The 27,127-nt window shown below is 42.5% G+C and overlaps 2 protein-coding genes and 2 pseudogenes across 4 annotated transcripts; 3 read left to right on the top strand and 1 right to left on the bottom strand.

Annotated features, from left to right (window-relative positions):
* Positions 1-693: 693 nt before the first annotated feature.
* Positions 694-8,567, top strand: LOC130695264 (beta-galactosidase-like; annotated as a pseudogene).
* On the bottom strand, positions 6,394-9,982 carry LOC130695261 (actin depolymerising venom protein gelsolin 1-like). Its single transcript, XM_057518379.2, is given in 10 exon segments — positions 6,394-6,621; positions 6,678-6,815; positions 7,121-7,219; positions 7,270-7,406; positions 7,470-7,647; positions 7,712-7,824; positions 7,898-8,027; positions 8,184-8,249; positions 8,312-8,386; positions 9,900-9,982. Coding segments are annotated over 10 exon segments (1,230 nt in total). The 5' UTR covers positions 9,966-9,982.
* Positions 9,983-12,304: 2,322 nt separating this feature from the next.
* Positions 12,305-15,438, top strand: LOC130695257 (beta-galactosidase-like; annotated as a pseudogene).
* A 1,092-nt stretch (positions 15,439-16,530) lies between these two features.
* Positions 16,531-26,116, top strand: LOC130695131 (uncharacterized). Of its 3 annotated transcripts, none has more exons than XM_059494926.1 (5): positions 16,531-16,722; positions 20,123-20,239; positions 20,809-21,023; positions 21,133-21,310; positions 21,731-26,116. In XM_059494926.1, exons 3-5 carry the CDS (start codon positions 20,818-20,820, stop codon positions 24,749-24,751), a joined length of 3,405 nt encoding a protein of 1,134 aa, XP_059350909.1. In that variant the 5' UTR covers positions 16,531-16,722; positions 20,123-20,239; positions 20,809-20,817; the 3' UTR covers positions 24,752-26,116. The 3 variants fall into 3 exon arrangements, with proteins under 3 accessions (XP_059350909.1, XP_057374250.1, XP_059350910.1); XM_057518267.2 differs by having other exon boundaries at positions 20,129-20,239; XM_059494927.1 differs by lacking the exon at positions 20,123-20,239.
* Positions 26,117-27,127: the final 1,011 nt, after the last annotated feature.

The raw sequence follows: 27,127 nt of genomic DNA on the forward strand, positions 1-27,127 counted from the left end.
ATCAAGCAATTTCCCAGGTGGTAACTGGAGCTTAGGATCAGGTTCTGGTTTCGGCAGCACAGGTATCCATATCCCTTGCAGCCGATTTAAATCAACCGACACTGCAAGACACGGTCGAAAGGTTGCCATTTTCTTGGTAGCTTGTGAATAGGTAATTTAGAATGTGAGTTTGAGTATGGGAAGTAGGAGAGGTCTGCCTAGCTATTGGTTAAATAGTTCAGCAATTAAACTTTGCTACTTTTCAAATTCAGATAGACGATTGTAGGTAATGCATTCCGCATGGCGCGCAGGCCACACGCGACTGTTCATCCTTGAGAAGGCCAATAAGCCCTTGCCCGTGCAGTCTGTACACCATCCGGCGACTTTAATTTAAATTTGCTCATAGTCCGCCTTGGCTCGGCTCTCCCGCCACTCGCTTCCCCGTCAATGGGGGGTGGGATGGCCTGCGTGAGCAAGCAGGCCACCATTTGGGCAATTTACACTCAAGAACGCATTGCAGACCAGGCAAAGCCTGGGTTGGGCATGCTGCAGCCAGTCTCACCTGAAGCGCACAGGTTCGTCTTGAGACTAGCCCCATGCCGCAGCATTAATGCTGCAGCCTAGGCCCATACCTTGGGGAAAAAAAATAGTTTTTTAATAATTTATCATGGGAATTTAGTCTATTTAAAAAGTACGGCTAATACTTCCCGTAAGATGGGCGGCAATCGCGCTTCTTCCCGCTTGATGTCTTCGGAAATCGCCACCGAAGCACTAGATGGCGGTATCGGCGGCAATCGTGCTTCTTCCCGCTTGATGTCTTCGGATATCGCCGCTACGGCACTAGATGGGGGTATCGGCGGCAACCGTGCTTCTTCCCGCTTGATGTCTTCGACTATCGCCGTCACAGCACTAGATGGGGGTATCGGCGACTTCGGTCCTCCTAATATAGTAAAAGCAGTCGTGTAGTTACGATAACATCTTGGAAACTCCGTTTTTTGGCCACCAGGTGGCACCCTTCTAGTGAACTACATATTTGTCTGCTATTGTTTTCTGCTCATTTTCAATACATTATCAAGTATATTTTAGTTGCTTCAGTTATTGTAAATAATAAGTAGAAAGCGAATTAGCATAAGGCAACAAGCTTGCGATCTGTTAGTCTGTTAATGAAAGAAGTGAAATCGAAATTGTTTAACGAAAGAGTACCAATTTCATCCAAGGTAGACAGACCCGGTAGCTCTTGTTGAAACGTTAATGAAAAGCCATAATTATAATATTTTAATTTGATCGGGTTGTAGGCAACTAACTAACTGTGAACTGGTTGCAACTGAAAATGGTATCTGGAACCAGTTCGATACGATTACAGGAAACATAATTTCCATGGACCTTTCTGTCAGGGTAGGTTGGGCAATTTGCAGAATCTGCCAATGCATACAGCAAATATAATAGAAAGCTGGATGTGGTTAATTAATCGTTTGTTATCCAATACTAATAATTTGTTTTATTGGCAGGACATAGCATGAACATTTATCATTGTTTTTAATTAAAACAGCTTATGTGGCCCACGTCGAAAAATGGTTTTCTGTGCTGCTTCCTAGTTCCTAGAAACAAATTTTACCTCTATAACAATGGAGGCCCACTTATCACTGTTCACGTAGAAAACGAATATGGTACGTGCGTATCTATTCATTTACCTTTCCAGAATTATATAACATAGTTTTACGGGTAGCAGGTGTGTAGTCTCTGTCGGCATGCGACAGAGACTACTCTTCTTACTGTATTTAGTGTTGTGCTCTTCTTTACTGACAGAGATGGAGATGGTTATCTCCAGTGTGAAAAAATGCCTGGAGTTTATGCAACTGTAGATTTTGGTGCTAGTATGTTTTGACGTACTGATTAGTTTTCCATTGTCCACGCTATTGATTTCTATATATTATTCAAAGGCGGAAATGCAGGAGAAGCTTTTAAGTCACAACGTCATTTTGAAGTTAGTACCCCTAGATTGAATTTTGAGTTCTACGCAGAATGGTTAGATTTGTGAGAGAATTCAGTCGAAATTTTACGATCAAGATGTCGCTAAAACGCTGGACGATATGCTTGCGCTGAATGCATCATTTTCAATGTCCATGTCTCACGGAGGAACTTCGTTTGGACTTACCTCAGGTATAGATAAATTTATGCACTTTCATAAATTCGAGAATCTTAATGGGCGTTTACTAAAGGTGCATTGCCACCCAATACTTACAAACCTTGCATCACGTCGTATGACTGTAATGCCCCGTTAAACGAAGCAGGAGATCCAAAGGAAAAATATTTTAGCAAAGGGATGTAATCTCCAAGGTGCTTTCGAAAACTAACCGTGCAAAATGTGATTGAAACTAACTGTTTCCTGTTTATTACAGTACTTTCCTTTACCGTATTTTCCGTCTCCTGTTCCGATTCCCAAGGCAGCCTATGGATTTGTCCATTTGCATTACGTAACAAATCTGTGGGATTTATTGACAACTCCAACCGCCGGTCCTTTTGTGCATTCTGTTTGTCCGTTTACGTTTGAAGCTTTAGGACAAACTAACGGCTACGTTTTATACTACACAAAGTTGCACGGCCATTTTTCTGATCCAGCTCTTTTGGAAATGAAGGGCTTAGCCGATCGGGCTTATATCTATATTGACATGGTAAAGACAAAATAAAAATGTGTTTTTATTTTCATTTTTCCTTTTAGTTATTGTTCAGGATGTCGGAATTTGTCGCATTGTTATCTCGAAGCGGATCGCTCTTTTCAATTCCAGTCCTAGCCGCTGACAACCAGAAACATTGCATGTTGGAAGAAAATTAAGGAAGAATTGCCTACGGCTGCGGAATAAAAGATTCCAAGGTTAGAGTCTTCCTTTGTCTTCCGTGAATAAATGACAGATTCTTAATATCAACATCGGTCATTTTGAAAAGAGACTAACAAGCCAAGTGACAATAATGGCCAAATCGTGGTGGGCTGGACTCATCACCCTTTTTCTTTTAACGAGGCGACCAGATTGGATTGGCTGAACAAGCATGAAAAAAAGGCTTTCTGAGCCAAAGAAAGGTTGCCTTTGTTCAGGGAATCGTTTGCTGTTCGACATAGCGAACCCGACATAGCTGATACTTATTCGTAATTTATTAGGATGGCACAATGCTGGTTGAAATGGGCTGGTAGGTTTAAAAAAAACTTCTTTTAAAACACTTAAAAATCTATAGGGCGTCGCATCGTGAACGGCGTTATCTTGATCGTTACTGGCCTGTCCAAGGCCCCTAAGTAACTTTCTATGCTCCAAAATACTTTCTACGAGCTTGACGTCGAAGAATCGTCTGATTATCCTAGAACAGGATCGCCCACCTTGTAATGAAAATGCTCTAGACTGCATAGTCGAATTTGTCTCAAATCCAGTTTTAGATGGCGACACGCCCGCCAAGAAAAGCTCTATCAAGCTTTTTAAGAAGCGCGTTTAAAAAGAAAACACTTTCGTCGGTCAAAGTCATTGCCGAAGTTAACGTTCCGTTTTGGGCATTTACTAGTTCAACCAGAAATTCATTGCTGCCCTGGATTGGCAAAGCCTAAGGTTTGTTATACTAAAAGAACATGCAAACGATAATTTATTATGTAAACAAAAATTTGTTTATTAAAGAAAATGAAAAAACATAACACTATAACATTCTTGGGTCGTGCTGTTCCGGGATTTATCCCATATTGTAAACATTTAATGATGTTTAAACGTGAAAAATGCAATGTACAGTTGGAAATTTCACTGCCATATGCCTGGTTGTTTTCAAACCGGTTTTTAATTTTCGACGAATAATACTGATTGAAGTAGGAGATCCAGGAAATCCAATCAAGTTTGACCTTTGGAAAAAAAAAACAAAAAATAAATTAATTAATTAATAAAAAAAAAAGTGGATAACGCCACTCGGTAGGTTATGATTTACGGTCGTGATTACCCATGTTCGAGTCCCATTAAACGATACAATCTTCTCCTTGTTACCTTATGCATTTTCCTTGTCCCAGCTTCTTTTAAATGGCCAGCAATGATTTTATCGCGATTCATCCCTTTTTTTTCTCTTTTTCATTTCGTTTTTTTTTTTTTGTAGAAATATTTTTTGAGCAGGTGTTTGATTCAAAAGAAGAAGGCGGAAAGAATAGAAAGACCCTGAGGACACAATGTTATGACTTTCCCTTGGAATGTTTATCCAAAACCCGCTCCAGAAAGACATAAGATAGAAACGGTGTTGACCTTGTCGAAAGTTTCTCCCTCCACCGAACGTATCCATTAAGCCCCTCCGCCCTGTTCACTGGAAACCGACAGGGAGCCTTTTTTTTTTTAAATTTATTTATTTTAAGTTTATCTTTGCCTACAAAATGAAAGGATTTGAAAAGTTCTTTTTACTGAATCGTTAACGGTCAAGATGTCAGCATGATTTGAGATGCATTGGTGCAACAAAGCCAACAAATCCTAAAAAAAAAAGAGATGACTAATAACAAAAAGAGGTAATGACCAAATTTCATGAGAATGCGTTACATTGTGCTCTATTCTTTATAGGAAACCGAGCCTTACGCAATAACATTTGGGGCCTAAACCAACAATGAATGGGACGCGACAGGTGGCGCATATCTTCTTACGTACCAACAACTGAAGACCTTCCGTCGCAGAATAACCAAACAAAACAACACGCGTAATAACCACAGTATTTTTATTCACGAGATTCTGGTACTAAACGGTCTTATCTTTGCAAAAGGAATCCCTTTCGAGTTGAATCATTCAATGCGAAAGTACAGCCAACATCGCTCTCTCCCGCAGGGCTCTCTGTATGCGAGTTTTTTTTTCTTTTCTCTCGCACCTGACTGTCCGTTGCTGCCTTCAAGAACCTTGCTCAAGCCAACCGACTTCTACCTACGTGCAGTCAGTCAGTCGGTGCCGCTGCAACGCTCCAGTCGCATTCTTACGGACCGCGCTGCGCAGGTGTCTTTTGGAGTGGCCCCCCTCTCTCTCTCTCTCTCTCTTCTTGCTTCATTGTCGTTGAAACATCTACTTCTCTTGACTGGATTCAAGACAACGGATGACATAACGCAATAATTAAGGATTATTTTTCGCCGTTCGAAACAGGTGAGATGATTTCAATTCGATTTGTCTTGTATATTCGATTAGATAAGACATTCCTTTGTGCGTGCGGGAAAGAAATTCTTGGCCCAGGCACAACGCACTAGACGAGTGAGGTATTCACTTTCTATTCTTCCTAAAGCGGATGAATCAAGCTCGTTCTTCTTTCACCTCTTTGGTGCGATTCAAAAAAAAAAAAAAAAAGTAGGAGACAGAAACAGCAGGCAACACTTTCTCTCTTCCAATTTTTTTTTTTTTTTTACGTGTGGTTCTCTTCGCAACGAATTTTATTGGCCGGAGAGAGCAAAAAAAAGAAAAGGAAACGATTGAGGTGAAGGTTTGGGTTGTATCCAGCAGAGCAACTTTCCCCGGGTATTACTTTTTTTTTGGGGTTCGCCTGTGTGTGTGTCTGTGTGTACAGAGATTTGAACGCTCCAACTTGTTGGCACCATCGTGATAACCAAATGGCAAAGTTAGAACCTTCTTTTCATGCTCTGCTAAAACTATTTTTCTAATGCTTCGATCGTTAAGTTATTAAACTCAGGAGAAATGAGAAAAGTGATGCATTTTTTTTTTGTTTTATGGACGGCCAGTAAGAGCCTTACGGGCCTACGGGGAAATTGCCTGGAAGGGCGGAAGCCATCTTCCCTATCTTTCTTTTATGTGGTCCCCCCAACTTATTTTTTTTTTATTTGTCTTCCTTTTTCATGTACTCGGTGTGTTAAGCGTCCAGTTACGTGAAGCGACGCCTCAGGCAGTGTTAAATAATATTTTATCCCCCAAGCCGCACGCTTGCTCCCGATTCCCCACCATTGAAAAAGAAAAAAAAACCCGCATTATCTCATGCTGATTGCCTTTCGAAATTTGAGAACGAATAATTGCTGCTCTGTAAAATCTCCATAGACTCTTTATCAAAGGCTAAAGGTGTTGTGATTCTTTGACAGGTTGATGTCATAGTGGTGTGTCACCAGCAAATGAAAAGGTTCCTTTGTTTTCTTTCTTTTTCCTTCTTTACCTTGAGGCTTATGATGTTTGTTGTGCGTGAGAGGTGCGGCTGTTGCGTCTAGCTCCAACCGGATGATGATGATAACTCTTGGCTCGACTGTTGAAGGACAGGGCGGGGCATCGGTGATGACGCCTACGCCAAGTCGCGAAAATTTAGGGCGGAGGTGATGACAGTGTTTTTTTTTTCGTGTTCGCTATGATACGTCATTGTTAATTGAGTGAATTTTTGCAGTGTCAGCCGCATTGCTCATATCTCAAGTATGGCTTTAAAAGGATCAAGGTATTTTTATGTCGACATTTCACTTCTGGATTTTTCGATTAAAGTCTGACCGTCCGACATTGAGTGATTTTGGTTTTTCTGCAAAACAAGAAGAAAGAAAAGCGAAAGGAACTTGATGCGACCATTTTTAGTGGGTACAGGGACAGGGAATTGGGATATTGTATTTTCTTCTCTCCAGCTGGCAAAGTATTGCTTAAAGATCGTGGGTTCTCCGCCGTCCACGACGCGGTTAACCTGAAGTCACTTTGTTTCAAATAAATTCTTTGATTTCTAATTGGCAGATTTTTCACCTTAGTCCAAATTGGATAACCCTTTTCGGTCAAGAACCTTTGAGCCACGTTCATCGCTTCAAGTTTCTCAGCTTTAGTACACCCTCGGCCGATCCAAACAAAGAGTCCCGATCCTCCAGTATCGAGAATAAAGCAATCCTATTAGAGAAGAAAAAATTTTCTCGATAAAACAATTCTTCTTTATCATTTAGGAGTTACTGTGCGAAAATGTGGATGCAATTTTGCATAAAACAGAACTTTACCGAATTTTCGCTTTCATCGTTCTTCCGAAATCAAACACTAAATTGTTGGCGTGTTAATGAAAGCAAAAAGCGTAACCAAAAAAATCAGGCGGTTAATGCGTTTCGCGTGAGAAGCTAATTTCATGTGAAGTGAAAGTGTAAGTAGACAAGGCAAAAAATTATATTCAACACATAATATGGGAAAAGTGACTGATAACTAACCTCTCTTTTCAACATAGATTACTGCAATGGTTTTTGCTTAATTTCCTCAATCACTAGTTGACCGCTAGCATCGCTCACGCGGAACAATATCGCTGACGACTAGAATATTAAACAAGGATTACGAGGGATTTGCCTCGGTGTATCAATACTAATTGAATGCCTGCCTGTTGTTGCTGTTCAAATAAGATATCATCATCCTCGTTAGACCCTTCCGGACCATCCATCGGCGAACCACTACCTAACTGTTTGAAAAACGTGGTAATATCACCCGCGCTACTAAATTCATCTGCATTAGACAAATATGGTTATTAAAATTGTGATTTTGAATCTGTACGCAAAGGCAACGGACCGAGAATAACAATCCTGGCTTTGCCAGCATGGTCCTGGTCACGGACTTGATTGGCAGCTTGAATAGCCTTCAAGCGTTCTACCTTTTTGCTGCCATTGCCCATGTACACGTAAACGACCTTTCCAGCGTCCAAAACGAAGCAGTCACCTTTGTTCATTGAGGACACATCAAGGGGAACCTGCAGGAATTTCGATTCATTTCCTGTTTGAATATTCAACGGATACTGCCAGTGCAAAGTTTACCTGTCGGACGCGAACGTTTCGTTTGCCTTTCACTTGCAAAAGTTTCTTCTCCACTTGATCGGGATCAACGTGCTTAAAACCGCTGGTAACTCCGCCGTCAAGGTATCGTACACCTTCATCGTGATATTTTAACGAATTATTACATTTCACAGCACTTTAAAAGGAAAAAGATCAGCAGTCAGTTACCCCCAGGGAAATTTGCCAGAAACATCGACGATTCATATTCGTGAACTTCTCGATGTTGAACAGGAACTCCACCAAGATGATCGTCTAACTCAACAGCGAAAATTGCCGCTGCACCCATTTCATCATACATTCAATCACATTTTAACGCTTCAGTTGAAACGATCAGACAGTGACAGATCGAGATGGTATTGCTAACGCTGAAAGAGGTTTATTGCTATAAATAATACCGATTATCTTTCTATCAAAGGGAACCAGTGGCAGATCCCGCGGATTTTCAAAAACAAACCTGAGAAGTGTCTTTCCCGAGCCAAAAGTGAATGTCACGTTTCAGTTTGTTACCGGACAGGCGGGTCTATAAGAATAATTATCATTAATATTATTTCCTGGAAACGCTGTGCTTCCAAAAATACTCACGCTCAGAACAATGTAAGAATCTCCACTGTAGAATTTCCCATACGACTTTTTGTCGTATGGAACTGGTGCGAAATTCTGTAAAGACATGTGGATCGAAATTAGAAATTTCAACATATACTTGTCACGTTGATCACCAAATGTATATTAACATTGTTCTAATAAGTATTTCCATTACGAAAGTAGCGGGACTACGCTTTTTAGATACCTCGGCCAAGTCGAGTGCTTCAGTATTACAAACGAATTTGGTACTGTACAATTGATTTGGTAACAGTTTTGCCGTTAGAAGAATCTCTTTTTGTGCTACTATAAGTTAGTTGGTTAGCATAATAAGAAAAACGCAGTTGGTGCAATACTTCAACTTTTTAAAATCACCTTTGTGGTTTATGACCGACATTTTCCGAGAGGAAAAATGTATACATCGCCTTGGCTGATTTTTGTGACTTCATCGATGTAACCGTTTTTTTAGCAACGTGATTTCGCTGAAATGCTTCAAAAGTAGTTTATTTGCTCCAGTTGATCTGGTCGGGTGCTTCCAGCATGAGTCAACAACTGTCTGGAAATTATTCAGACGATGCAGAAATATCAATGGCGTTTATGCTTCACGGCCAAAACTTGCATCATCCTGATACCGTGCTCTAAAACATTCAGTTGGGAATGAAGAAATCGGATGCATCGTGTGGTGACTCTTTACCAATTGATCTTCCTTCTCCTGCCAGGGGCTACGCGACAAAGAACTTACAGCTACTTACCTGCGACCATGTACAGGAAAGAACCGTTCGTCGATAGTAGTGCCATCGGAAAAAGAATAACCTCCTGCGAGATGGGGTTTTGCTTAATGTTAACCAAGTTATCGTTTGGTACTCCCAGTTGCCAGTTTCTAAAACAGCCGTATAATCGTTAGTGAATGTAACAGCTTGACGACAACGGCATTGCGTCCTTGTTTCGAAAAACATGCATCAGTTGTGCATGATGCCCTATTCGCAAAGCGTGTGAGGGTTAAACAAGTCTGCCGTGGCCATCTACCACTGTCTCAAGGTGTGCCAGACTTGCGCTCACTGTACCGTAACCTGTACACCTGTGTGCTCAACAGCCCATGTTTCCTTTTTAAACAGAATCGCTGCGGGTCATTTTTGAATTCATAAATTCAAGTTTGTGCGAATATGATGGGATAACGTTAGAAAATAATAACAGTAGCATTCCGATAATTTAGCAGGGGAATCGTTTAAATGGCAATGAACGTTTTTCCAATGATGATAGGCACGTACATTTTTCAAACGTTTTTCCACTGAAATGTTATTGCTAGAAAGAGTAGCTAATCGTGTAACGTTTTTTACAGCACGTTCACTTTTGAAACTTTTTCAGTTTCGCGCCAGTACGAACGTTTCTCTAAAATTATGAATTTTCTTCAGTTAGTGACTGTGTTTGTGTACGCGGTCATTGGAAACCTGAATCTGATAATGCAAAGGCGTGATATGAAAGCACCGCAAATTTTACGTATTTCCATGTCAACAATTGATGTCCCTGTTTGTTATTTCTAGGTTTAATTTTAAAATTTCTTTGAAGTCAGGGCTTGTTTTGCTATTCCTACCTTAATCCGCCAAATTTCCAGGCCAGGTTGTTTACCCACATCAGCACCAAATGATGATTCCGGCATTTTAAATGCGTTTAATAGAGTAGTTTTAAATTGCTTGAACGTTAACGTTGGCTAATAAATCGTGTTCGAATGGGACCTGCCTCGATAGAAACTGAAAAGCGTTAAGTGGTAACGACGTACGTAAGCCACGCAGGTGCCAAATTAGGAATGAGCGAATTCAAGTACGGAATGAGATATGAGCTAAGGTTTCTAACTGAATGCCACCTGCTGAGGATGAAAAGCTAAAAAGCTTATCACCTTCGAGAGGTCAAGATTTTACCACTTCGTCCACATTCCGAACAAACTAAGCAAACATATACGATAATATACTAACAGAAAAATCATAAAAATAATGCTGACATTGTTATCTTGTTGCCGTAGCGATGGCTTAGCGATAATTCCCCGGGTTTGGACTTTTTGATAGTGCGATAAGGCACTGCCCCTTTAAAAATTCCAGCAGTTGGGGAGACATATATATAAAGAGTTTTAAAATTTGAAATTGAACCTCTCGTCTTAGAAACAGAACAATATAGTGCTTAAAAATGACGACTGTCAAACCTCCGCAAAAAATTGTTTTATTCCTGGTCGCTTGATAAGATTGATAAGAGATATTGCAACGTAAGTATAAAAATGTTCTGTCCCGACCACTGCCAGCAAACAAGGTTTGGTAATTTTTTCATAACATATGTGAATAAATAATGAATATTGCTTTTCTTATTAACAGCGGAACCTTTAGTTGCAACTATACTCCACCTCCAACTGTTGGTTCCGGAGCAATGAGTCCGGTCATGCATACTTTTACGGAGAATTGTTATCCTGACGATGCCAGTAATCAAAGAGTAGTAATTTTTTTAGGTTACCTGTATCATTACTGAAAATTGCTTTTGTTTGTTAACAATGGACCCTGCATACACATAACCAATGGTTTACCACCATTACCTCTACAGAACTGTATGAAAAGATAAGACAATTTTGGTAGGTGGTTTAACGCAGTGCATTTTCAGACTACAGCCAAAGTGTGATACACACAAACAACATTCATACACACACACACACACGTCATTCACAATAAGAATTTTGACTAGCTCATTCATACCAAAGGTACACACATTTGCACATACACATTCATACAGACATGCACACAATTTTGGGAATGCACGCTTCTACTAATTTAGGGTAATCAAAGGGGAAATTCATATCCTTAAACGTTTCCCACCAGGAAGAGTACCTGGAACATCTTCTTCCCGTTTGCGCTTGGTCTTCAAATCATTTGGCCTTTCTTCGGATGGTAACTGGCGCATCAAGTCTTTGGAATTTCTATCCTTGGATCGTTTCTCGACAGGGAGAGTTGCCGGGCCATCCTCTGTCCTCTTACGCTTAGCCGCTAGTTTGGCCGGTACCACCGGACGGTCGACAGGTACCTGTGAAAGAAAAGGAGCTTTAGTCTTAAGCAAATTTTTGTCGTTACTTAGGTTTTGCGCAGCCTTGGCCTCAGCCAATAGTCTTTGGTGAGTCCGCTTCCGCTTAGACTCCAACTCGTTTTTCTCTTCCAGTGATTGTATTCTTGACACACGAACGGGTGGCTTAGGAACTATTTCTCCGCGTCTTTCCGCCACAGTTTGAAAATGTGGTCTATGGTTGTACAGCTTACACCTAGCCAACAAACTATCAAGCAATTTCCCAGGTGGTAACTGGAGCTTAGGATCAGGTTCTGGTTTCGGCAGCACAGGTATCCATATCCCTTGCAGCCGATTTAAATCAACCGACACTGCAAGACACGGTCGAAAGGTTGCCATTTTCTTGGTAGCTTGTGAATAGGTAATTTAGAATGTGAGTTTGAGTATGGGAAGTAGGAGAGGTCTGCCTAGCTATTGGTTAAATAGTTCAGCAATTAAACTTTGCTACTTTTCAAATTCAGATAGACGATTGTAGGTAATGCATTCCGCATGGCGCGCAGGCCACACGCGACTGTTCATCCTTGAGAAGGCCAATAAGCCCTTGCCCGTGCAGTCTGTACACCATCCGGCGACTTTAATTTAAATTTGCTCATAGTCCGCCTTGGCTCGGCTCTCCCGCCACTCGCTTCCCCGTCAATGGGGGGTGGGATGGCCTGCGTGAGCAAGCAGGCCACCATTTGGGCAATTTACACTCAAGAACGCATTGCAGACCAGGCAAAGCCTGGGTTGGGCATGCTGCAGCCAGTCTCACCTGAAGCGCACAGGTTCGTCTTGAGACTAGCCCCATGCCGCAGCATTAATGCTGCAGCCTAGGCCCATACCTTGGGGAAAAAAAATAGTTTTTAAATAATTTATCATGGGAATTTAGTCTATTTAAAAAGTACGGCTAATACTTCCCGTAAGATGGGCGGCAATCGCGCTTCTTCCCGCTTGATGTCTTCGGAAATCGCCACCGAAGCACTAGATGGCGGTATCGGCGGCAATCGTGCTTCTTCCCGCTTGATGTCTTCGGATATCGCCGCGACGGCACTAGATGGGGGTATCGGCGGCAACCGTGCTTCTTCCCGCTTGATGTCTTCGACTATCGCCGTCACAGCACTAGATGGGGGTATCGGCGACTTCGGTCCTCCTAATATAGTAAAAGCAGTCGTGTAGTTACGATAACATCTTGGAAACTCCGTTTTTTGGCCACCAGGTGGCACCCTTCTAGTGAACTACATATTTGTCTGCTATTGTTTTCTGCTCATTTTCAATACATTATCAAGTATATTTTAGTTGCTTCAGTTATTGTAAATAATAAGTAGAAAGCGAATTTAGCATAAGGCAACAAGCTTGCGATCTGTTAGTCCGTTAATGAAAGAAGTGAAATCGAAATTGTTTAACGAAAGAGTACCAATTTCATCCAAGGTAGACAGACCCGGTAGCTCTTGTTGAAACGTTAATGAAAAGCCATAATTATAATATTTTAATTTGATCGGGTTGTAGGCAACTAACTAACTGTGAACTGGTTGCAACTGAAAATGGTATCTGGAACCAGTTCGATACGATTACAGGAAACATAATTTCCATGGACCTTTCTGTCAGGGTAGGTTGGGCAATTTGCAGAATCTGCCAATGCATACAGCAAATATAATAGAAAGCTGGATGTGGTTAATTAATCGTTTGTTATCCAATACTAATAATTTGTTTTATTGGCAGGACATAGCATGAACATTTATCATTTTTTTTAATTAAAACAGTTTATGTGGCCCACGTCGAAAAATGGTTTTCTGTGCTGCTTCCTAGTTCCTAGAAACAAATTTTACCTCTATAACAATGGAGGCCCACTTATCACTGTTCACGTAGAAAACGAATATGGTACGTGCGTATCTATTCATTTACCTTTCCAGAATTATATAACATAGTTTTACGGGTAGCAGGTGTGTAGTCTCTGTCGGCATGCGACAGAGACTACTCTTCTTACTGTATTTAGTGTTGTGCTCTTCTTTACTGACAGAGATGGAGATGGTTATCTCCAGTGTGAAAAAATGCCTGGAGTTTATGCAACTGTAGATTTTGGTGCTAGTATGTTTTGACGTACTGATTAGTTTTCCATTGTCCACGCTATTGATTTCTATATATTATTCAAAGGCGGAAATGCAGGAGAAGCTTTTAAGTCACAACGTCATTTTGAAGTTAGTACCCCTAGATTGAATTTTGAGTTCTACGCAGAATGGTTAGATTTGTGAGAGAATTCAGTCGAAATTTGACGATCAAGATGTCGCTAAATCGCTGGACGATATGCTTGCGCTGAATGCATCATTTTCAATGTCCATGTCTCACGGAGGAACTTCGTTTGGACTTACCTCAGGTATAGATAAATTTATGCACTTTCATAAATTCGAGAATCTTAATGGGCGTTTACTAAAGGTGCATTGCCATCCAATACTTACAAACCTTGCATCACGTCGTATGACTGTAATGCCCCGTTAAACGAAGCAGGAGATCCAAAGGAAAAATATTTTAGCAAAGGGATGTAATCTCCAAGGTGCTTTCGAAAACTAACCGTGCAAAATGTGATTGAAACTAACTGTTTCCTGTTTATTACAGTACTTTCCTTTACCGTATTTTCCGTCTCCTGTTCCGATTCCCAAGGCAGCCTATGGATTTGTCCATTTGCATTACGTAACAAATCTGTGGGATTTATTGACAACTCCAACCGCCGGTCCTTCTGTGCATTCGGTTTGTCCGTTTACGTTTGAAGCTTTAGGACAAACTAACGGCTACGTTTTATACTACACAAAGTTGCACGGCCATTTTTCTGATCCAGCTCTTTTGGAAATGAAGGGCTTAGCCGATCGGGCTTATATCTATATTGACATGGTAAAGACAAAATAAAAATGTGTTTTTATTTTCATTTTTCCTTTTAGTTATTGTTCAGGATGTCGGAATTTGTCGCATTGTTATCTCGAAGCGGATCGCTCTTTTCAATTCCAGTCCTAGCCGCTGACAACCAGAAACATTGCATGTTGGAAGAAAATTAAGGAAGAATTGCCTACGGCTGCGGAATAAAAGATTCCAAGGTTAGAGTCTTCCTTTGTCTTCCGTGAATAAATGACAGATTCTTAATATCAACATCGGTCATTTTGAAAAGAGACTAACAAGCCAAGTGACAATTAATGGCCAAATCGTGGTGGGCTGGACTCATCACCCTTTTTCTTTTAACGAGGCGATCAAATTGGATTGGCTGAACAAGCATGAAAAAAAAAGCTTTCTCAGCCAAAGTAACGTTGCCTTTGTTCAGGGAATCGTTTACTGTTTGGCGTAGTGAATCCGAGATAGCTGATACTTATTCGTCTTTATTAGCATGGCATAAGGTTGGTTGAAATAGTCTGGTAGGTTTTAAAAAACTTCTTTTAAAACACTTAAATATCTATAGGGCGTCGTATTCTTGAACGGCGTTATCTTGGTCGTTACTGGCCTGTCCAAGGCCCCCAAGTAACTCTCGATGTTCCAAAATACTTTCTACGAGCCTGACCGTCGAAGAATCGTCTGATTATCCTAGAACAGGATCGCTCACCTTGTAATGAAAATGCTCTAGACTGCATAGCCAAATTTGTCTCAAATCCAGTTTTAGATGGCGACACGCACGCCAAGAAAAGCTCTTTCATCAAGCTTTTTCAGAAGCGTGTTTAAAAAGAAAACACTTTCTTCGGTCAAAGTCATTGCTGAAGTTAACGTTCTGGTTTTGGCATTTACTAGTTTAACCAGAAATTCATTGCTGCCCTGGATTAGCAAAGCCTAAGGTTTGTTATACTTAAAGAACATGCAAACAGTAATTTATTATATAAACAATAATTTATTTATTAAAGAAAATGAAGAAAAGAAAAACTTAAATTCTTGGGCCGTGCTGTTCCGGGACTTATCCTATATTGTAAATATTTAATGATGTTTAAACGTGAACAATGTAGTGTACAGTTGGAAATTTCACTGCCAGATGTCTGGTTGTTTTCAAACCGGTTTTTGATTTTCGACGAATAATATTGATTGAAGTAGGAGATCCAGGAAATCCAATCAAGTTTGTCCTTTGGAAAAAAAAAAAATAAATAAATAAATAAATAAACAAACAAAAAAAAAGTGGATAACGCCACTCGGTAGGTTATGATTTACGGTCGTGATTACCCATGTTCGAGTCCCATTAAACGATACAATCTTCTCCTTGTTACCTTATGCATTTTCCTTGTCCCAGCTTCTTTTAAATGGCCAGCAATGATTTTATCGCGATTCATCCCTTTTTCTCTTTTTCATTCCTTTTTTTTTTAGAAATATTTTTTGAGCAGGTGTTTGATTTAAAAGAAGAAGAAGGCGGAAAGAATAGAAAGACCCTGAGGACACAATGTTATGACTTTCCCTTGGAATGCTTATCTAAAACCCGCTCCAAAAAGGCATAAGATAGAAACGGTGTTGACCTTGTCGAAAGTTTCTCCCTCCACCGAACGTATCCATCAAGCCCCTCCGCCCTGTTAACTGGAAACCAACAGGGAGCTTTTTTAAATTTTTTATTTTAAGTCTACCTTTCCCTACAAAATGAAATGATTTGAAAAGTTCTTTTTACTGGATCGTTAACGGTCAAGATGGTCAGCACGATTTGAAATGCATTGGTGCAACAAAGCCAACAAATCCTAAAAAAAAAAAGAGATGACTAACAACGAAATGAGGTAATGATCAAATTTCACGCGAATGCGCTTCATTGTGCTCTATTCTTTGTAGGAAACCGAGCCTTGCGCAATAACATTTGGGGCCTAAACCAACAATGAATGGGACGCGACAGGTGGCGGTTATCTTCTTACCGTACCAACAACTGAAGACCTTCCTTCAAAGAATAACCAAACAAAACAAAACGAATATAATAACCACTGTATTTTTATTCACGTGATTCTGGTACTAAACGGTCTTATCTTTGCAAAAGGAATCCCTTTCGAGTTGAATCATTCAATGCGAAAGTACAGCCAACATCGCTCTCTCCCGCAGGGCTCTCTGTATGCGAGTTTTTTTTTTCTTTTCTCTCGCACCTGACTGTCCGTTGCTGCCTTCAAGAACCTTGCTCAAGCCAACCGACTTCTACCTACGTGCAGTCAGTCAGTCGGTGCCGCTGCAACGCTCCAGTCGCATTCTTACGGACCGCTCTGCGCAGGTGTCTTTTGGAGTGGCCCCCCCCCCCCTCTCTCTCTCTCTCTCTTCTTGCTTCATTGTCGTTGAAACATCTACTTCTCTTGACTGGATTCAAGACAACGGATGACATAACGCAATAATTAAGGATTATTTTTCGCCGTTCGAAACAGGTGAGATGATTTCAATTCGATTTGTCTTGTATTTTCGATTAGATAAGACATTCCTTTGTGCGTGCGGGAAAGAAATTCTTCGCCCAGGCACAACGCACTAGACGAGTGAGGTATTCACTTTCTATTCTTCCTAAAGCGGATGAATCAAGCTCGTTCTTCTTTCACCTCCTTGGTGCGATTCAAAAAAAAAGTAGGAGACAGAAACAGCAGGCAACACTTTCTCTCTTCCATTTTTCTACGTGTGGTTCCCTTCGCAACGAATTTTATTGGCCGAAGAGAGCAAAAAAAGAAAAGGAAACGATTGAGGTGAAGGTTTGGGTTGTATCCAGCAGAGCAACTTTCACCGGTTTTTTTTTTTTTGGGTTCGCCTCTGTGTGTGTGTGTGCAGAGCTTTGAACGCTCCAACTTGTTGGCACCATCGTGATAACCAAATGGCAAAGTTAGAACCTTCTTTCGAGCTCTGCTAAAACTATTTTTCTAATGCTTCGATCGTTAAGTTATTAAACTCAGGAGAAATGAGAAAAGTGATGCATTTTTTTTTTTTAATGGACGGCCAGTAAGAGCCTTACGGGCCTACGGGGAAATTGCCTGGAAGGGCGGAAGCCATCTTCCCTATCTCTCTTTTATATCGTCCCCCCAACTTATTTATTTATTTTTTATTTGTCTTCCTTTTTCATGTACTCGGTGTGTTAAGCATCCAGTCACGTGAAGCGACGCCTCAGGCATTGTTAAATAATATTTTAAAGAAAAAAAATCAAAATATTCTTCTTTTCAGCTCCAATTTTTTCTCGCAAGTCCCTCCGAGGGAAGGAACAATGGATGGCTAGATAGTATCAAGAAAAAGCAAAAATTAGTAGGTAGACATTTTGCCTTCCTTTTGTGTGTTTCCGCCCTCCGTTATTCTGATCACGGACTGCCCTTTGACCGCATCGGGATCACCCAACCCGCACGCTTGCTCCCGATTCCCCACCATTGAAAAAGAAAAACCGCATTATCTCATGCTGATTGCCTTTCGAAATTTGAGAACGAATCATTGTTGCTCTGTAATCTACATAGACTCTTTATCAAAGGCTAAAGGTGTTGTGATTCTTTGACAGGTTGATGTCATAGTGGTGTGTCACCAGCAAACGAAAAGGTTCCTTTGTTTTCCTTTTTACTTCTTTACCTTGAGGCTTATGATGTTTGTTGTGTGTGAGAGGTGCGGCTGTTGCTTCTAGCTCCAACCGGATGATGATGATAACTCTTGGCTCGACTGTTGAAGGACAGGGCGGGGCATCAGTGGTGACGCCTACGCCAAGTCGCGAAAATTTAGGGCGGAGGTGATGACTGCGTTGGTTTTTTAGTATTCGCTATGATACGTCATTGTTAATTGCGTGATTTTTGTAGTGTCAGCCGCATTGCTCGTGTCTCAAGTATGGCTTTAAAAGGATCAAGGTATTATCGTCAACATTTCACTTCTGGATTTTTCGATTAAGTTTGACCGTCGGACATTGAGTGATTTTGGTTTTTGTGCAAAACAAGAAAAAAGAAAAGCGAAAGGAACTTGTGTGTTTTGTTTTTTTTTTTTTTCTCTACGTTTTCGATTTTATGGTAAATTTCATTCGATGGGTGGTCGTTGTTCGTGCTGCGGTCAACCTCCGCTTGTGTTTTTAGAAAAAAAAAATGTGTTGTAGAAAAATCACACGATTTTTTCCAGGCGAATTCCAACCGGAACGACGGCTCAAACAAAGAAATTTTTCCCTTGTATTTCTCTTTTCCTTCGATTTCTTTTCTAAACATGTTCACTTATAATATTTATCGTGTCCCTGACCAATCTGGCGGAATGCAGGTGCATATCCTAATAATGTGCCTCCGGCACAGACTTGCGGATGTCATTATAAGAAGAAACCATAAACCGTTAGACATTTATCGAAAACGTTTTTGTTTTTTACACAACCGAACACAGTACGGTCCATCACCTCTTCACGTTTCCACACACGGCCCGACGTGGCAGGAAAAAAAAATGGATGTGATGAGTTGGAGAGGTGAAAGCGTCTAGCAACACCATCAACCAATTATAGGAGCCAAACAGATAGACAGCAGCCAGCATGTTGAGTGTCTGTGTGTGCCAATAAAATGAGGAAAAAAAACAACGGGGCGGTGAGCAATAGACTTTTTGTTGTGCGTCAGTCGATGATCAAGAGAGAAGCTTTCTCCCGACATCACGAACGTGCTGGGAGGCTTTGTCATCGTACATGACTGAGAACGATGCTGGAAAGAGTAGCTTAACGTCCTTTTTCTTTATTTTCGTTGGTGAACGACCGGATGCCACAAATGCACGTAGCCTATTTCCTCCTCTCCATCAGTCTCGCTCTCATTAAACGATGCGTACTACATCAGAATTAGAGAGATCACGAAACTGTTGAAATCATCTTCCTCGAAAAGGGCGTTTCATTTTTCTTTATCCATCATATTTTTATGGGGGCTTTTTTTGTCGTTGTTCGAAAAACTGAAACAAGGTCTTGAAATGAGGTAGAGTGGAACATACGCACGCAGAGCGACGCAAAAAAAAAAAACAGGCCACGATTCACTTTCTAATGCGGGTTTTTTTTTGCGGTTAGCTGCGATAATTGTCGTCTTCAATAGACCGGGATATGTGTGTACAACGTACGCATTTTATGTTTGATCCTTCTTCTTCTTTAGAAATAACAAAATCTGAATTCTTGAGAATAATGTAAAGCCAGTGCGCGTGCGGCCTCACGGTAATGGCGTCGGTGATGCAGAGGAACTTTAAGGCCGTCGACCTTGAATTTGAATGAGCGTGACAGCTCATTCGTTCCCCGAAACAGAAAAGAATTAAAAAAAAAAAGACTTGTATCTAATAAATAGATATAAGACCCTCCTTTTTTAGTATCCGCCCCAAAACCCTTTTTTAAAAAAATGTTTTTAGTTATTTTTTATTCTTTGAAAATAAAACAAAAAAAAAAAAAAACCACCCGCTAGTTTTGGTTGCATACTGCCATTGGGAAATATGCTGGAACAAAATAGCTGCTGGCGTCAGTTTCGAATCGAGTCGGCTTGCCAAGTTTTTTTCGTACAGCACGCAAGCTGAACGAGGTGGTGGCAGTGGCCAGAAAAATCAAGGAAACTGAAATCTTTCTCTGCAGCAAAAAGAAAGAAGATGCTGTGCCCTTATATGTTAAGACCGAGGTTGATGACGCCACCGACCATGTACGGTGGGACCAAGGCTGTTGCAACTTTTCTTTCCGACACGGCAGCAGTTTTCCACACTGCGACTGTTGAAACATTCGAAACTCTTTGCCACGTCCAGTCGGACAGTTTGTGCTGTGTTTGTCTGTAGCTCATTTCATATTCGTGCTCACCAACGTTGTTTTTTCTTTGTTTCTTGTTGCAAAAAAAGCTCCAGGTGGATCAAGATGAAGAAGTAAGCGAGGAGAATCAAAACCGGTCTTGTGCGCAGCCAGTTTTGCTGATCTACCCAAAATAATAGCAAAAAAAAAAAAAGAAACAGAAATAGGTAAGCTATGACTTTCGTTTGTTTTTCTCAGCAATTATATTATTGTCGTTCGTAAAAACAACATAGAGAAAGTACAGTTATAATCGCATGTATTCACGATATCGAGGGATTTGTATGCGGGTACTGAATGAAAGTTTCAAAAGGACGTCTGCGGGATTTTTCTATTTTTTTCCTGTTATCGTAAAAAGAAAACAATTAGACGACAAACAAATTCTTGGTTCCCATTGTCTGGTGCGTCCGTTTTCACCGTTTCTCTTCCGTTTTTTTGTCTGCAGCTATTTTACTACAACGTTGGCATTTTTGCATAGCCAACCTGTATGAAAACGAAAGCGTTCAAGATGGCTGCGTTGGCTAATGAGTCACGCTACCCACCTATACCACGGAACGCACGCTGAAAATGGCTCTCACGTTCCCGCTAGATGGCCGAACGTGACTGGCAGCGTTAATTAGTAATAGTTGTTATTTTCCATTGATTTTCACGAGCAAACAACAACAAAAAAATTTTTCCCATGGATCACATGATACTTATCTCGTGCTGTTATTGTTTTGCCTCCATTCTCTCGTTTCAGTCTATCACGATGCGTCTCCTAATGACCGCATGGAGCGTGATTGTGATGGTCGCGCTCCACTCTCCGAGTTGGATCCCCGGCGCTTTGGCCCAGTCCAACTACGCCGAGCGTGGTGTCGACATTGAGTACCAAGGCAATGGCATACCACTGGAGGCCACGTTGGACGGTGTTGTCACGAAATTGGACGATCTCACCCACGTCATCCGCACCAACAGGTCTGCTTTAAAAAAAAAAAATGAATCGGGTTTTTCTTTTTTTTTTTCGTTTGGAAGAGAACCAGGTGAACTAAATTATTCAATGTCCGATTGTTGCAACATTTTACAGGTCAGCGGCCAGCTTGAGCTGCGCTTCGCGAGCCATGGAAGTCGATTTGGAATTCTCTGAGCCTTTTTACGGCATTGTTTATTCGAATTTCGACCGGCGGAGCGCTTGCTCTTTCGTCGGCAAAGGAGGCACCAAATATCATTACGAATTCCCGCTTTCCGGATGCGGAACCATCCAGGTATATTATAAATATGTCAAATATGTTGCATTGAAGCAAAAAATCCCGCTTGGTTTAGATATATATATATTTTTGTCGGGCGGGAGAGATTGTGAATTTTTCGTTTTGAATCACGATAGCGGCAGATGTCTAATAAATACCCGCAGAGACATCTGTTGCCGACAAAGATGATTACGGGCGGTTTTTGTGTAAACGTTAAAAACAAAACACAAAAAAGAACCCTAATCCGTTTTTTTTTCAAGGTAAACGTTTACCTGTGGGAGCCACTTGAAATCTAAATGACTTTGGCCTTGATTCCTAAAATGGACTAATTCAACATGAGAATAGCAGTAGCAAATTGGGAAACCCAGTGAAATTCTAAAAATAACTAAAAAAAAACATTATTGACATCTGTTTTTTTCTTTTTGGTGTGAACAACAGGACCCGACACGCGTTTTCACCAACAATATTCTCGTCCGCTTCCACCCATCTTTGGAGTTGGAGGGTGACGAAGTTAAAACGATTGTTTGCCGCTACCCGGAGCCGGTAGTGCCCCCACCACTTGGCCCGCCTCTGCCAATTTCGGTGGCTAATGTTCCGGCTACGGATCCCGTGCCCAACCGGTTAGCCGAGCCGCAAATCTTGATGATCATCTGCGCTTTACTCTTCCTGGCCATGATGCTCTTCGGCGTCGCCTGCTCTTACTTCTGCCTGAAGCAGCGCAACATCAGACTCATCCGGCGCAGCAGGCTCATTCCGTCATCCGGACTGGGTTCAGAAATTACCGGCATTACGGATCAAACGATATTCCCTCCGTTCGCTGGCCTTAAAATCCCGCGAGCTCATGCTTCCAGCTCCGGATCCGATCAGCAACCGATCGTCGAATCCAGCGACACGCTGCCCAGCGATTATCCATCGGAATCGCGCAGCGGGAGCGAAATGGAAGAAGGCGGAGGTTGTTACCGCCGGGACAGCACAGTCAGTTCGATTCAGCGTGAGGAAGTACCTCCGCTTCGCCGCCAGCCACCTGATCCGGATTTGTCCAGCGTCTACTCCGACGCTCACAATCAATACGACGACGACACATTCCAATTGCCGACGACGATTCCTCGCGTCGATCCCACTTTCGACGTCGCATTCCGCGTTAAAGAACGCCATCGCAGTCCGGCGCCGTCGTCGGTGACTTCGGAGGAGAGCCGAGCGCCCAGCGTGGCCAACATCCTCACGGCCCAGGAGAGAGCCTTGACCACCATCCTGGAACGCGAAGAATGGCGCCAATCGGAAATTCAAACAGCTTCGTCGGCCACTTTGTTGGAATCTCCGCCGTTAAACGCTCCAGCGGATGCTTCAGATGGCCCACCACCTGGCTACGCTCACGTCCAGCGCAAACCGCGGTACGTCAGCCCGGCACGATCGCTGGAGAGCCAAGCCCGCTCTGTGGGCGAGATGGTTCTGAAATCGAGCCGGCCGTACGTGCCGAAACCGGAAGCGAGTTTCCGCGTGACGACCGAGATCCCCGAACGGCACGAAACGGAACGCACCCTCGTCATCAACGAAGACATCCAATTGCACACCAGCACCTTCCGTCAACTGAAGGAGGACGAAGAGACGGAAACGATGATCGTGCCCACTCCCGAACGTCCGGTTCCTCCCCCGAAACTCAGCACGCAAGAAGTCGACGATTTGTACTTGCAGACCATCACCGAAACGCGCATCATCGACGAGGAGGAGCGCATCCGCCGCCAGAAGACGGAATATCTTCAACGTGCTAGGCCGGCTGCTTTGCCGCCCAATTGGGACGTGGCCATCCGCACTCATCCACCTGCCCAGCCGCCGCCACGATCGCCCAGCGACACCACCGTGTCCACCATGCCGGATTGGGACATCAAGATCCGGCAGTATCCGCCCGTTTACGAGCCGCGCACTCCTAGCGAGTCGACCAATTGGGACGGAATGAGTCACATGACTGAGCCACAACCCGCACCGGAATTCGACGTCACCATCCGTCAATATCCGCCTGTTTACGAGCCTCGCACTCCGAGTGAATCCACCGTGTGGGACGTGATGAGCCAAGTTGATCCGCAACCGGTTCCTGATTTTGACGTCAAGATCCGCCAGTATCCACCAGCTTACGAGCCGCGCACTCCGAGCGAGTCGACCAATTGGGACGGAATGAGCCACGTAGAGCCGCAACCTCCTCCAGATTTCGATGTGACCATCCGCCAATATCCGCCCGTCTATCAGCCCCGCACTCCTAGCGAATCCACCGTCTGGGATGGAATGAGCCAAGCTGATCCGCAACCGCCACCGGATTGGGATGTGACCATCCGTCAATATCCGCCCGTCTACGAACCACGCAGCCCTAGCCAATCCACCAACTGGGACGGAATGAGCCAAGCCGAACCCAATCCACCGACGGAACAGCCTCCGGATTGGGACGTCAAGATCCGTCAGTATCCACCCATCCATTCTCCTCGCGTGCCGAGCGAGAGCACAGACTGGGATCCTTCGGAGTACGCTCGATCCATCAGCGAACCTCCGCCTCCCAACTGGGACGTCCTGGTCCGTGTTTTGAATCCACCCGTGCCCGAATATATCACGGACGACGATGATGCAACCTCGATTTTGACTATTGAAGATCGTCAGAAATGGCAGCAGATTATCACGACGGAATCGACGCTTCGAACAATGCTGACGGAAGCTGTCGTCCGCGAAGATTTCGAACGCATCCGCCGCGACACCCGCTTCCAGCGCGTTTTCGAGCCCAAGAAATGGGATGTTATTATCCGCGTGTTATCCGCTCCGATTCATCCGAACAGAGACGATTCGAGCGACACTCGTTCCGAGACGACCGTCAACTCGGAGCCCATCCGGCCGCACCGCCGAGATCCGCGCAGCAGCCGCAGCAGTTCGTTAGCTCCCGTTCACGAAGCGGAGTTCATCCGGATGACTGCGTCTCACACAGTAACGAACCACGAATTCCGGTACCATCAGCGAGGCGATCCGGATGTGTGGAGCGAAGCTAGTGCCAATACGCATCGATCGAGCGCGTATCCGCGCAGCACGGCGGATCGATCGATGCACAGCGAAATGGTGGACCATCTCGATCGACGACCTCCGCACGAATGGGACGGCTACTCGGAAGATGGAACGAGCCGTCCGTCTTTGGCTCGCAGCACTTCCGAGTTCACGGAGAATTGGCAACAGCGACTGCCTTACGATCGCGTATCGAACGCAAGCGAGAATTTCTCCACGGCCTCCTCGTCCCGGCCGAATAACCGAGCTGGACGGAGGCCAGTGCTTGAACGCTCGTCAACCGAAGTGATGGAAGATGTGCCACAAAGCGAAGCCGGAAGAGACAGATCGAGCACGAACAGCAGCGATTCGTCGCGTGATTTCGCCCGCCGCGTCCCGTACGAACGCATTTCTTCCAGCGAATCGGAATCCGGCGCCAGGGAATAGGAAACAGTGGCCATTGTTTTTTTTTTGGAAAAAGTATAAAACACGATTCTTCTTCTCTAAGGGGTTTTTACTTATTAACTATAGGCAAGTTTGGGCTCTTTTCTTTTGATTTATTGAACTAAAAAGCATTCCGGCCCCCGGAAATTTGTACAGTTTGTCTTTCCGCCCCTTTTTTTTTTTTTTTTGATGCATGACGCAAATTCTAAATGTGCCACAATAACAACAAAAAAGTCATGTCGTTAAATGGGGTGGAAGTTGAGCCGAGTGACGGGATGCAATTTTCATTTCTTCCTTCAACCTCTTCTTTTGTTCGTTTGATTTCTTATTGGACTTCCCAAGTCTTTAGTAAGACTACATCTTTTGCATCTAAAATTAGAAACAATGGCTTAGCAGTCATCCTCCGTTAAAAGGCGAAGGGGAACGAATAAGAAAAGATTTTTTTTAAAATCACAGACGGGAACTGAGTGACATAGAAATTCATTGTAGCGGAACTGGAGTTACGGGAGTTGTCACGTCATTTTCGTCTACTAATAATCGGCCGTCATTCTTTTTTTTTTTTATTATTATTATTTTTGCTACGTTTTTTTTTATTATTATTATTCGCTTCGGTATACATGTAACGAGGTGGCTTTTTTTTTTCTTTCTAATTGCTAAACCTTTCTAACCGGGAAACGGGAAACAAATTGATGATGCAGTTCTGGGACTTGGTTGCAATATTTTCGTGCCACGCAGCAGCGGCGTTGGCTCTGTCGTACGACGTGTATTAAAATATGTGACTTGTACTAATGTTCTCATTAAGTTTTGTTATTGCCAGGTATAAAGAGAGGGACCAACTGTAGGCAACTCTCTTTCCCTATGCTTCGACATACATTCCAAACGCACACGAAAAAATTGGCTAAATGTTGATGATGATAATCGCGTTTCTATAAAAATGGAAACTCTTCCATGTATAACAAAGAACCTATTCGTTTTAATTCGAAATTTAATGAACTAATTATTTTTTTTTTTGATCTTTTACGCCACTCACACTGCGTGCTGGAGATTTCTCTATATCTTTTTTATATACATATTGGCCGTGATTTGAATTACCTGTTGTAACCCCTCTACTTGAGAAACAGAGAAACGAAGAAAAAAAAAACATTATTAATAATAATTCTATGTTTTTATTTTTGGGATCCTCAAAGTGAAAACAAAAGACGGGAAAAAAAAATGAGTTTCCTGCTATAGTGTTTCACGACTTGTGTGCCTCCGTCTTCTTCCAACAAATCGGGTTAAGCAAACTTGATTGTCTGAAGCATTTTGTTGACGGGATTACGGACGCGCATTTACCGTGCGGAGTTTTGAAAATATACGCAGGGCAGGAAATGCTTTGACCTACATGTCAAGTTCTCCAAATTTGATGTCAATTACTCTCCACCCAGAAGAAATAAAGGGAATGAGGCTATAATAATTGTCAAAGAATCCCAGACGTGGATGGCCTTATTGTCAGTGCAGATTATTTTGGCCGGCATTGTCGGTTTTGCTGTAAATTGAGGACGAGCTCCACGTGTTCTTTTTGCAATTGTGCCGAGACATTTCTGCACCACCGGTGTAGCTAAAAATACAACAACAATACGATGTCCACCGAGATACGAGAGCTAATAAATAACAATAGCCACAGCATCTATTACAAATTTATTTGATTTAACATTCCATTGAGGATTGAATAGAGTCTGCGGTGGAAGCCTGCACCGTGATCTCGTTATCTTCTCACTTCGGTCGATGCGTGTAACTTGCGAAGAAGCCCGGATTTAGGTCACAGCAGGAGGTATCGAAGACGTCCAACGGATTTCACAGGTATTTTATGTGTTCTTCTTCCAAAAAAAAAAAAAAAAAAATGAAATCGACGATAGAAATAGTCAAAAGTCATTTGCGTCAATTATTGCACAGTAAATTGAGCTCAGTTAGAGAAAATTCACAAATAACTGCTGTACCACATATGAAAAAAGGCATGCGTGCACCAAATCGAGCCGAATGGTGGCACCTTTAATTGAATAGAATCTCTTTTCCTCTTTAAAAACGATGATCATTTCCTTTTGACTACGTACTAAACTAATATCAAAATGGTGTGTCTTTCTTACTCCCTTCAGCAGATGTTTGGGACCAATGCAACGCGATGCCGCGTGTATATAGAAGTGAGTCATCCGTTGTACCTGCTGGTATCTCAAGAACAAAAATGAAATGACTCGTTTTTATTAAAGAAAATGTCTTCGTCGTGGATAATGCAACAATTTCTTGGCTCGTATAACGTTACAGGAACCCCACGTTTTGTTTCGCTCGAGAAGGACATCTTTCACCTGGGAAACCGTCAACATAATTTACACACCACGCAGACAA

Source organism: Daphnia carinata, chromosome 4, assembly GCF_022539665.2.
Source record: "Daphnia carinata strain CSIRO-1 chromosome 4, CSIRO_AGI_Dcar_HiC_V3, whole genome shotgun sequence".
NCBI classification, from domain to species: domain Eukaryota; kingdom Metazoa; phylum Arthropoda; class Branchiopoda; order Diplostraca; family Daphniidae; genus Daphnia; species Daphnia carinata.